Source organism: Podarcis raffonei, chromosome 1 (assembly GCF_027172205.1).
Source record: "Podarcis raffonei isolate rPodRaf1 chromosome 1, rPodRaf1.pri, whole genome shotgun sequence".
NCBI lineage: Eukaryota > Metazoa > Chordata > Lepidosauria > Squamata > Lacertidae > Podarcis > Podarcis raffonei.
Genome location: NC_070602.1, coordinates 20,049,906 through 20,062,154, shown reverse-complemented (window position 1 = coordinate 20,062,154; position 12,249 = coordinate 20,049,906). Strand labels below are relative to the sequence as shown.

Genomic DNA, 12,249 nt, shown 5'->3' with positions numbered 1-12,249 from the left:
GATTAATGCATCTTCTTTTGCCTTTTCTGCACAGCACTGTATTGAGAAATGTGGGGTATTCTTATTGGATGGACATGTGTATCTGAAGAAGTGTGCATGCACACGAAAGCTCATACCAAGAACTAACTTAGTTGGTCTTTAAGGTGCTACTGGAAAGAAATTTGTATGTTAAAGGAAGTTTATGATGGGATGGTTTGGTCTATCTGTTTACTTCACGAGAAGCCTGTAAGTGCAACTGTTCCTTTATCTTCAGTGCATGTGATGGAAGAGCAGATAAAGCACCTGCAGGGTCAGCAAACTTTTTCAGCCGGAGGCCGGTCCACTGTCCCTCAGACCTTGTGGGGGGGCCAGACAATTTTTTTTGGGGGGGGGAATGAACAAATTCCTATGCCCCACAGATAACCCAGAGGTGCATTTTACATAAAAGGACACATTCTACTCATGTAAAAACACACTGATTCCTGAACCATCCGCGGGCCGGATTTGGAAGGTGACTGGGCCGGATCCGGCCCCCGGGCCTTAGTTTGCCTACCCACGACCTAAAGGGAAACTGGCAAATAAGAAACAGCATTGCTTTGCCTTTGCAAAAAAGGCATCACAATACACAGCGCAACAGGCTGAATAATAATAACCGTAAACATTTTATTGGTTATTTCCTAACGTAAAGGTCTAGCCCAGTATGTGCAATATATACAGTTCATATGTACGGTATATACAATAAAATGTTTACAGTTATTATTGTTCAGCCTGTTGCGCTTTGTGTATTGTGATAACTGTATTTGCGTAGCAAGGTATTGAATATGTTCTGCAAAAAAGGCAGCAACACACCAACGTGCTATTTCTGCAATAAATATCAATTAGCATTTTGATTTAAGTCCTTCGTAGTAATGTCTGTTTGTTAATGGAAGCACTCCCAAGAAGGCAGGCAGTCTGATTCTTCTTATGCACTGTGGGTCTAATCTTTAAGTTGTTCTAGGTCCAGCCATCTGTATCAATTACTACCATTATTTAAGCTGCAAAATACTGCCAACAGTGCACTCAGGACAAGTGAAACTGTGTTTATTCCCAACACATCAGTAAATGTATTGACTTTACTTCTTCTCAACTCATTGTCATCATGTTAACATAGCAATCAGCAATGTGAAGTGGAGAAAGATTACTTTGCATTAAGTGCTGTTAGACAAGGTGCCCAGAACATCCATCCTAATAGCTTGGTGAAGTTCGTAAGTAACTTAAGTTAGGGATGGGCAATATTTTGAACCAAAAATAAATAATCCAGGGTCATAGTGTCAAATGGCATGCATACAGAACCACGGTATCCCAAAGGAAAGAAAGATGGGGAATGAATGCTGTAAACACTTGTAGCCAATGTCAGAAATAAAAATACGAGCCTCAGAAGAGTGGGGTAGATTGCAATTTCCCTTGTGCATTAGAGCAGGGGTGAGGAACCAAAATATCTGGAGGGTCAAAGAAACCCCTGGTTTAGAGACAGCTGATTGTAATGTTATTGCTTAGCTTACTGGTGCTTGTTCTTTGCTCTATTAGCACCTATCTCCAAATATCTCACTCATTCACCCAAACACTAGCTGGATACCTCTGCCCAGAGGACCTTTATTCAAATGTACACATTGCTTTTAACTATGTTAAGAAAGCGGCTTTTAAATGACAGCAACTTATTTCATTGCTGAATGTCTCCATGAAGAACCCCAAAATGCAGAGTTTATTTTGAAAAAGCTGCAGTTGCCACTGTGTGTCAGAAAAGAAGCTTAATATGAATCTGCATACCCTTCTCAGGGTACAATATTTCTGAGCTCTGTTTCCAATGAAAAAGTGTACACAAATTAGGTTTTGGAATCAATTAAGAACATTAAGATCACAGTAGAACAGCAGCTTGTCAAATCAATAAAAAAATATTCTGATATGTGAACAAGTTTTAAATAACTTTGCTGTGAAAATTGGAAAAAATGACTATCAAGATGTAACTTGCATAGCATTTAAACTGAATGAACTCATGTCAACATATACAAGTCCCAATATTCCTTTCACAAGACACCTTTCCCCACAAACTGTATTCTCTCTGTGTGTATTCAGAACCAACCGCTCACTAGACCCCTTTTTCCTATGCAGCAATCTGAATAACTGCAAGCACTGCAATCCATTTTTAATGTCACTGATGATCTTGTAGTGTTCTGCCCCTTTAAGTGATTTGCATAAGTTTTAAAACTACGTAAGGACAAAATGCACATTTATTAACAACTATTTTAAAAAGGCAATATACAGGCAAAATTCTTTAAAGTGCAACACAACAGAACATGTCTGCAACATTCAGATTGCTCAAATCTCCACAAAAGGAGGAATTCATTATGAAGGGGAAACAATTAGTGTCCACAGTTGTCTGAAAACAATTTTCTGACCAGGTATCAAGACAGATTGTCCTTGTTGCTAAGTGCCACATGTGAGACACTCACAATTAGCAAAATAATTGAAATCCCCTTTTCCTTTTAGTATCCTGTAGTGTCCATGTCTCACGCCAGACATCAACCCTGTTACAGAAGGGCACTAATGTAACCCTTTGCTTTTTTAAACATATTTCAACCATGGTTGGGGAACCCCTTTATATACATGTAGACTGATAAGTATGGGAAGTGTGGTTGCTTCAAAAGAAGGACAAAAATACCCTGCCAACAACAAATAACAAGATACCACGGAGGACATAGCGCCCAGTCTAAAGCAAGCATTTTCCTGGATTTGGCCGTAATATTTTTTTTTAAGGTGCCACTCCATTTGGCACTGACCAAACTTGCTTTCAGGTTTTGCCATCAAATTGCTTTCCAATCTCTTGTGTTCCTGAGATAAGCATATTAAAAGGATACGTCCCATCTAAAGCTGCCATGAGGATAAACGATTTATGCTTCCAGTTTCCCAGTGTCTGTACGTCAAGCACGCTTTTAAAGCTATCAGTCCTCTCCAAGGCGCCACTTCTGGGACTCTTCCTGACGCACGTCGGGCCTGATTTGGTTTCTCATGCCGCCCAACACATTTGACGTCGCCTCCGTTGCCATTATGAGAGGTTTCACCACAGTTGGCGGGATCTGGCGGAGGACACCTCCCACCGCTCCAGTGACTCCTCTGTTCTCATGTTCTCGAGCAGCAGTTTCATAGATGGTATGCGCCGTATCGGTAATCCCCTTAAGAGAGTCCCAGACACACAAAACAGAGTGTTAAGAACTGCACCATCTCCCTTTAGTGAAGTAAACTGCTTGGGGAAGGGGGGGGCGGTGGGTTGGGTCATCAATCTTTATAAGCCCCAGAATCCCTGTCAATTACATCCCATTATTCACCGCAATGAAACAGGGAAGCCCTTCCCACAGATCAGCAAAACGGTGAATTCAGTTCTTGCAGACCCACACTGGCTAAGTAGCTTGATGCCCATGTGAGTCACCTAAGCTCCAGAAGCTGGTTTCAAGGCGAGTAGATACAACCAGTGGTGAAATGCAGTGTGTGGCCTGCTGGGCCGCACATTGGGCAGAGAAACAAAATGTCAAGCATGGATTTAAATCTGTTCCAACGACAGAGCAATCAGAGCCAGCAGTGGTTAGGGGTTCCAGCGCGTCACAAAGGGCAGCTGAAATGCCACATTCCACAGATACCAAGCAACTGCAACCCTCTCTTGGGTGTCCACCTGAGAAACCAACATGGAGAAAATACCACTCCCCTAAGGAGAATTAAAATTATTGTGCAGAAAAATGAAGGATATATAGCCTCATTAAAGCCATAGCAATATCCTAAAAATGGCATCTATCCCTCCCTCAGTGAATGCAATGCAGATGGCCAGAAGACAATGGTAATGCTCCTTACCTCTTTTACAACGCTGTATGCTTTGGCCACACCTTCACGAAGGTCCACAGGTTGATGAGCCAGGCGGTAGCGAGAAAGTCGTTTGATCTTCTTTGTCTCAATTAAACTAGGCCCGGGGGAAACCATGTCATAAGCTGTTTCCGCAGCTGCCTAAGTATCAGTTTCAATAAATAAATCAAAAACACATTCTCTTATCACGTGTGGTGAGCCAGTAAAAACCTAGATATGGCCATAATATCCAATTATTTGTACATTATGATAAGCCTCCTAGCTTTTTAAAACACAAGCCAATGCTAAATATTAAGAATACATTCACATCTCCCAGGGCTCCTTGTAATCCATCTATCCACTCCTGCCGATTCCCAACATACACTAAGACATGGTCCAAAAAAGAGCAAATTATGGCGTTCAAAGGGACCAATTAGAGCACACCTTCATTTTCTCTCAACTAAGTTAATTATTGACATTCACTTCTGTAGGGATATAATATTTCTTGGGGGTATTACTGTGGTGTGGATAAAATCAGTCTTTCATCTCCAACCCTACGCTACCTGGGCTCTGCTGACATGATTTCCACGGGGAGCTGCAATACGCATTCCCACAGTCTCTTTACAATATATAAGCCCTCCTCTTTCACACAACGCCTGCTGCATCTACAGATATTTTGCCAGCAATGAATAGACATGACTTCCAAAGGGGGAAAAAACCCAGTGTGTTCAGATTTCAGCATTCATGCCTAACTCTTTAAAATGCTATTCCAAATACCAAGCTACCGAAACATCACAGGCCACACCTTCCCTCCTCTTAATTAAGGATGAAACAAGAGAGATCTCAGTTAGCAATGTAATTGTAGGCTTTAGTTGACTTCTGAAACCATTTCCCAAAATCTTGTTTGCTTCAAATAAGATTAGAACTCCTTTGCCTATCCCCATTGATGAAGGGAAAACATACCTGTATGGTCTGAACCATTCTGTTTGTCAGTTCCAGTGCTGCCATTGCAGTAGATGTACCAAAAGAAGCTGCACCTCTCTGAAAGCCTCTTACAATGCGGCCGTCTTCTCGGTATTGTTCTATTGGTAACCACACCAAGTCTTTTAGACCCTGCACTGTAATTAAAGATAGCATGCCATGGATAATCGCTCAGGAAAAATATTCATTCATATGAATGCATGTGCATAGAATAAAAAACAGAGAGGCTTAAAAAAATACTGCAGGAACGTACCTAATTGAACCAATGAATGCATTGGCCCGACTCCTCCTAGAATACCTGGTAGCTGGTTTTTCTTGATGTCGTTAATCCATTCTGAGATGGCGTAAGAGAAAAGCTTATCCACACCTAGCAACCTGTGTGTGTACAAAAGTAACATTTTGTTACCTTAAGAATGATAGGAAGGTATGATGGAGAGACTACATCACTTATTGCTACTAAAATCTGTGAATTACTTTGGCCAGTTATCAACCAAAGAGTTCTGCTAGAGCAAGCACCGTTGGCTGCACTACAGAACTTCCCTCCCTCTCCATGTGCACCTCTAAATATGTTTTGGGGTTCCCCCAGCTCTCTGGGGCAATTTAGGGGGCACACAGGGGTTTCACAGAGACAGGAGAGGGAGGGAAAGTTCAGCTTTGCAGCCCAAAGTGCTTGAACTAGTGAAATTGTTCTGTTTGTCTTTCCTTCACAGCAAACACAGGGCAGGAGTCACCTCACCAGCCCCGTCAGCAGAAGTCCTGCACAAAGATTTCTGCCCTCTTGCTTTCCTCCCTCTGTGCACCCCCCCCCAAATTGTCTTAATGGGGCCAAGAACCTGCAGAACGGTGCACAGGGAGAGACGAGTAGGGATAGTTCTGTATAGCAAGTTGTAATGCTTGTACAGATAGAACCATTGGAAGAGTGCAACACTGAATCCCACCCACCATTACAATGCTCAATGTTGGTTTTCCTGGAACGGACAGCCTAACACACAGCAACTCCATTAGAAGAGAAACTTACCCATGTCTATAGCAAAGCCTCTTCAGTTTCAATTCTGAGCAGTTTAACTGAGCAAGCCCAATCAGAATCCCAGCTAATGTACCCTGAAAGTTAAATGGGCCAAACAGTTCATAAGGAGCAAATAAACACCAAAGTATTCTTGACTGCTTTTCATCATTTCTTTACTAAATTAACTGTATTTATAAGTTGCCTCCCAAAATAAAGTCCCCGGGTGTTGTACAGAAAAGCAAAGGAAATGCTAGAATAAGAATTCAAAATAAGCTTCAGAAAGTCGATTGGTGCAAAAGCCAAACACAAAATATAATAAAAACGGAATAAAATACAACCAAAAGCATAGAAGCTGGCATCACCATCAAGTTACAGGAGGTTAGAAGCCACCAACCATAACAACAGGGACTAAAGTACATGATCTTAAATGGCCTGGGAGAACAAAGGCAGTCTAGGCCTGGCATCGAAAGGACAACTTTAGCTTTCCTAGAGTAAGCATTCCACTATGAGGGGCCACCAATGAAATTATGCCCGTTTTGCAGTTAGGTATGTAAGTTTTACCAAAAGGTCTTTCACTACTACCTACTGAAGAATGCCATCTGAAATTTAATGGCATATTGGGTTCTGGATGCTTTAACTTTCATGAAAGCATGAAACTTTAATGCAAGTTGCCTGCAGTGAACAAGAATCTCTTCCAGGTGACAAAGAAGAGTTGGTGTTTTTTTCTTTTAAACCACAAATGACCCTCAAAATGGATGTGTGGGAGAATGGACTGGTAAGAATCTTTGCAGGCTACCAGCTTTTCTGGACTTATTTGCAAGACCGTAAGTTTAGCAATCTTTTGATTTATTTGAAGATTTTGAGCATATATATATCATCTTTCCAAAATAAAGAAAGAACTATTGAATGTGACACTCCAAAAGGCTAATTTTATCAATAAAAATCAACAAACCTGATCCATAGAAACATGCTTGCCATGGTAATCAAGACGTATTGGAACTTCTGATGTAAATCGAAATTCTCTAAAAGGAAAAATACGTTGATAACATGCTACACAGAAACAAAAACAGTTGAAAGATTGGGATCAACAGATAAAACCTAAGGTGGTCAAAAGTAAAACTAACATCCCTGAGCCCCATATTTTTTTTAGGATCACTAACCTTCACCTATATTTGCTAAATCCCCAACTTTCTAGGGATTTAAAAGTTGCCAGACCTACTAGTCATCTTAATCTCACAAGAACCAGTCTCATACTTCTATTCTTTTTGATAATGTTTATATTCATAAAAGTCACCTTTAGGAAAATTAAAGTGCAGTGTAAGAATACAGTCATACCTTGGATCTTGAACAGCTTAGTTGCTGAACATTTGGCTCCCGAAAGATTGGAAAGCGGAAGTGAGTGTTCTGGTTTCTGAACGTTTTTTTGGAAGCCAAACATCTGACGGGGCTTCTGAGGCTTCTGATTGGCTGCAGGCGCTTCCTGCAGCCAGTCAGAAGCTGCGCTTTGGTTTCTGCACGTTTTGGAAGTCGAACAGACTTCCGAAACCGATTCTGTTTGACTTCCAAGGTACGACTGTACTACATGCAAGCAAGGCTTGGTCCTGTGAAGGAAACTTGTATTTCCTACTATCTTTTTAGTTTAGCATCAGATGAAAACAGTCACATAATATACACTGTGGGGGAAGTATGAATATGATGAGCTTAAACATCAGGTGGGCAACCTTTTTACCCCCAGGAGCTACTTTCCAGTGGATGGGACCAGACTATGTGGTAAGTGTGGCTAAGGCTGAAATCCCCCGCACCCCTTTTTATGTTAATGAGTGTTTTTTTAATACACACATCCTTCCCAACCTTACACAAAAGGCACAAAGACAAACAACTGCCCCCTTACATGCAGGTGCATTTACGTGCACACACGCAGTCTTCCCACTTCTCTCTTTTTTACCCACAAACACACACTAACCACTCACTATCAATGCAGTCAAGATCAGGGATGCTATTAACAGTGCAAGGACTGTGATCTTTACCCTACTAAGCATGGATAGCCTTACACATGCAGGTTCCTTATATATACATGCATATATGCTTTGCTACTCATATAGGGTTCTGGACTGGGGCTACAGATGGAAGAAGTCCACTGATTATAAAATAGATGCTTCTGGACTGCAGAAATTAAGAGTTTACCAAATGAGTGAAATAAGAGGTGACTGTAACTTCTCTAGACTAGAGCATCTCATGGATCTAAGGTGGTGGTAGGGGGGGAATCTGTGGTCCTCCAGATGTTGCTCAACTACAGCTCCCATCATTCCTGCCCATTGGTCATGCATGCTGTGGCTGATGGGAGCCGGAGTCCAACAGCACCTGAAGCCACCTGTGATCTACGTCTCAAGGTACCTGAAAAAGATTGGCTGGTCACTGAATGGTGCCTCTTCATGTGCAAAATTATGGTCATCCCCATTGAGCATATCCACAGAATCGACACTTCCGTTCTGGCTCGCTCGCTTGTGTAAGGAGAAAGAAATGACTGGACTTGGCTCTTTGAAACTGCTGTGGTGCCTGGGCAAGGTACATGTCACTTCTGCACCAGGAGGCTTCTTAACTGCAAACAGATAAATAAATGAATGCTGAAATCTAAGGCTGCCTGCCAATGAAAGAGTTATTTGTTTGCAGCTCTGCTGTCCATGTATATGTTTCTATGAATTCATTACCAAAAAAAAGGACAAATTATTTACCCTCGGGATCTGGAGTCATTAGGACTTCTACTTCTGTAGACAGGCTAGTGAAAAAATCCTTCAAGAAAAACAGGGCATCCTGAAACATAAAAGTAGCATATAAATCACAAACAAGTGAAACCGCCTTATATACCAGGGGTGGATAAACTGTGGCCCTCCAGATGTTACTGAAATACAACTCCCATTACCTTTGGGTGATTGGCTATGCTGCCCGAGACTGATGGGAGCTGTAGTTCAGCAACATCAGGATAGACACAGCTTGACCATCCCTGTTAAGACACTTCTTTGAGTTCAACAGAAGGAAGGGATAAGAGAAAATGCATTTTTGCATTTTTATATACATCACACACGCCTATAATAAGCCAGTCTTCTGCCATGATAAAAAGGGGAATGCAGAGAAAAGGAATGGATTATTCTGACACAGGCTGGCTCGATTCTCAATGGCTCCCATCAACATCTATGAGTGAGAGTAAATGGGCTGCCAGCCAGGCAAGTTGAGAAAGAGCTACTGGCTCCATGAGTGGAAGGGTTAGGTCGAGTTGCGGTGGTTTCCCATGAGCCCCTTTTACTTTCTCCTATGCTTTCCATTCATATTGAGGAAAATAAAAGTGCTGCATGGAGAAGCACTGTTGCAATGATGGCAAAAGATCCTTACCGCCTGTCAGTGAGTGGACCACACAAGCAGGTGCAAAGATACACTGTGCACAAGGCACAAAAATACACACTGAACATACATCCCTGGAGGAACCTCCATCCATAAATACCCTGCCCACCATGATTATGAGATTTTCTCCAATGATTAACAAAAACATTTTGGCTATAAGTTGTTTTGGGTTACCTTTGGCAAAAGAAAACAACGAACAAATTCAATAAATAGCAACAACAACCATCTGTACTTCATAAATGGTTCTCTTTCTTCCACCGAAGCAAGTTACTTATGCAATAACGGCAACTTTGCACAATTATAGTTGCAAACTTAATCAAATCACAACTTTGCAATTCACACCCACAAAATGTTTACTACAGATTATAGGAACGAGTGATTAAGGAATCATTACACTGCATAAATTCTATATATATATTTTCCTAAGAAGTGTTGCTTGCTAAACCAACCTGGTCAATGTTGAGACGAAGTGGCATTAATGACACTCGCAAACAACACTCCTGGGGCGATCTGCCCGACTCTGGACGAACATGCAAAGCTTTGACCGTCAACTGAAGTAACAAGCGAAGAGAGAAAGAAAAGCTGAATAAAAATGAACGTATATTTGCGAATTGCTCTGAGAGCATATATAAAAGATACAGAATCTTTACGGCAGAATCATTACTGGGTGCTTTAAACTTGTGTCAAAATTGCTGTCACTCTAATTCAATGCAACATGCAGTAAAAGTTGTAGCCATTGCGTATGTGAATTTTTATGGGCTGTTTTTCAAGTCCCAGTGGAGGTCAGACACAACTTTAGTGGAACACATACTTCTACACTGCATGTTGATGCCACATCTATTCTCAGCCCCATCATTTCTACATTTAGCAAGTTGTTACACGGCCTTACCATATTAGAATGTGCCTTCCTAGGCATCTCCTTACTGCAGTAGAGGTAGAGAAATTTATTCATCTGTGATGTAGCCAAGCGATCTCTGATCTCAAGATCTTGAACCACAAACACTTGACGAGACACGGGTTGCTCCAGCAGGTTGACCTCACATTCTGCTTCGCCAGATGGATATACCTCATGCTGGAATTTGACCTTATAACCAGGAAAGGCAAAAGGCAAGAACTCTATTAAGACCCGCCCCCTGTAGCATTTTCAATGCTTTTTGATACAGAGTTGTCACTTATAAGTTCGGGTGGCTTCAGTGGCAAGGAGTGCCTGTTTCCAGCTGTGGCCCATTCACCAGCTATGGCCATTCCACTCTCTGCCCTTTCTAAATTCAAAAGGTCCAAGTATATACTGCTATGGCTCACAAAAAGGTCCTCAGATTTTAGAGCCTGAGGAAAAGGTCACATTGCCTCTGTATTTTTGTAATACTTCATATCCTATGCATGCCAAACAAATGGGCAAATACGGTCCCCATCAGTTGTAGAGAACTTCCCAGCAATAAAGAACAACTGTCGCCATTTCAGTTATTCTTACCTTACTTAACTGTATTTCCATCAAGAAATCTGGGTTCCTTCCTCTTCCACCACAGACTGTGTTGCGTCCATGCCTTGTTGGTGTGTGAGAAGGAGAGCTCTGAGGACTACTGGAATAGGAGAAAGGGGATTATTTTTTCCATTTAAACTTTAAGTTTGGCTTGCAACAACTGTTTCAGTGCTCAACTGGTCATCTTTTGGTGCTGTATTACAGTGGTACCTCGGAAGTCGAACAGAATCCATTCCGGACATCCGTTCAGCTTCTGAAATGTTCCGACTTCCAAAGCACGGCTTCTGATTGGCTACAGGAAGTTCCTGCAGCCAAATGGAAGCCTTGGAAGCCCTGTCCGACGTTCTGCTTCCAAAAGAAAAACTTCTGTTTTTTTATTGTTTGGGAGCCGGAACGTTCGACTCCCAAGGCGTTTGGGAGCCGAGGTACGACTGTATTATTATAACTTTTATTCTCAGTGTATTCTCAACACTACTCTGACATTTTGTAAGGTGAGGATTTTTATGTCTCTATAAATAGTAAACAAATTGAAGAGTAAAAAAAGAAAAGAAAATCAACTTGCTGCCACTGTTAACCAGACTGCATTTTCCTCTTCAAAAGAACTCGATGGACAAGCATTCCATAAGTATTAGGAAAATGTAAAGTGGCTTTTAAAAAAACAAACCTTTCAGAATACCCTCACTGAAAGTACATTGCCTGCTTTTACCACCTTAGATTCGACCAACAATTAATCACATGCTTCAAGGGAATGCCAGCCAGGAAGAAAAAAAACAACACATTTGAGTGCATACTTTCAAGCTGCCATTTCCACTTGCTCAGATGGAGCTCCAGGGCAAACTGAATGAGATGGTGTCCTGACACAGATAAATAATATCCCTTTATGCACTAGCCCAGCGAGTTTTATGTTCTGAAGACAAATGCATCTTTTTCCTATGTAAGAAGGTAATAAACAATTTTCTGCCATGTTTAAGAAGTGGAATGCAGAGAAAAGCAATGGACTATTCTGAGGGACAGTAAATGAGAAAGGGCAAAACAACCCCTCACCTGGACACGGGGTTGAGTTTTATGTTTTGAAGACAAATGCATCTTTTCCCTATGGTATGAATCTAATAAACTAATACCAGAAGTACTTACATGTAACTCTTAGCTGGAGACGTAGGGGGTGCATTTCCAAAGTCCTTTCCCCCATAAAGGTGCCAAATGAGTGAGATTTCTTTCACAACGTAGCGCACCAATGGGATAGGAAATCTCAATGGCCCTTTGTTTGTGTCTGCCTTCTTTACCGGCAGACTGAAATGGTTCTCTTTTATCAGGATCGCATCATCAACCATCGTTTTCACTACTGGCTCTTCTACTTTATCCTAAAAGGTTACAGGAGATTAAGTGCATGAACATTAAATGCTATTTAATTTTTTAAAAAATCATCCATTTGTTGTTGTTTTTCTGTAGCAAAACTATAAATATTGCTTGGCTCCGAGCTGTTAAGTTTACTGCAGGTTTGTAAATAGGCACTTGCCTGTGGCCAGTGGCAAGGAAGAAC

The 12,249-nt window shown here is 41.4% G+C and overlaps 1 protein-coding gene across 3 annotated transcripts in view; it reads right to left on the bottom strand.

Moving 5' to 3' along the window:
- Positions 1 to 2,228: 2,228 nt before the first annotated feature.
- The window catches only part of ATG2B (autophagy related 2B), a 40,427-nt gene continuing 30,406 nt past the window's right edge, over positions 2,229 to 12,249 (bottom strand). For all 3 annotated transcript variants that reach the window (XM_053375725.1, XM_053375716.1, XM_053375706.1), the window contains exons 31-42: positions 11,844 to 12,070; positions 10,701 to 10,809; positions 10,119 to 10,313; positions 9,679 to 9,780; positions 8,566 to 8,644; positions 8,228 to 8,432; positions 6,786 to 6,855; positions 5,846 to 5,928; positions 5,081 to 5,202; positions 4,810 to 4,964; positions 3,859 to 4,008; positions 2,229 to 3,188 (exon numbers count right to left, since the gene is read on the bottom strand). In XM_053375725.1, the coding sequence (XP_053231700.1) occupies positions 2,958 to 3,188; positions 3,859 to 4,008; positions 4,810 to 4,964; positions 5,081 to 5,202; positions 5,846 to 5,928; positions 6,786 to 6,855; positions 8,228 to 8,432; positions 8,566 to 8,644; positions 9,679 to 9,780; positions 10,119 to 10,313; positions 10,701 to 10,809; positions 11,844 to 12,070 (1,728 nt within the window). In that variant the 3' untranslated portion in view covers positions 2,229 to 2,957. The remainder of the gene's footprint in view (positions 3,189 to 3,858; positions 4,009 to 4,809; positions 4,965 to 5,080; positions 5,203 to 5,845; positions 5,929 to 6,785; positions 6,856 to 8,227; positions 8,433 to 8,565; positions 8,645 to 9,678; positions 9,781 to 10,118; positions 10,314 to 10,700; positions 10,810 to 11,843; positions 12,071 to 12,249) is intronic.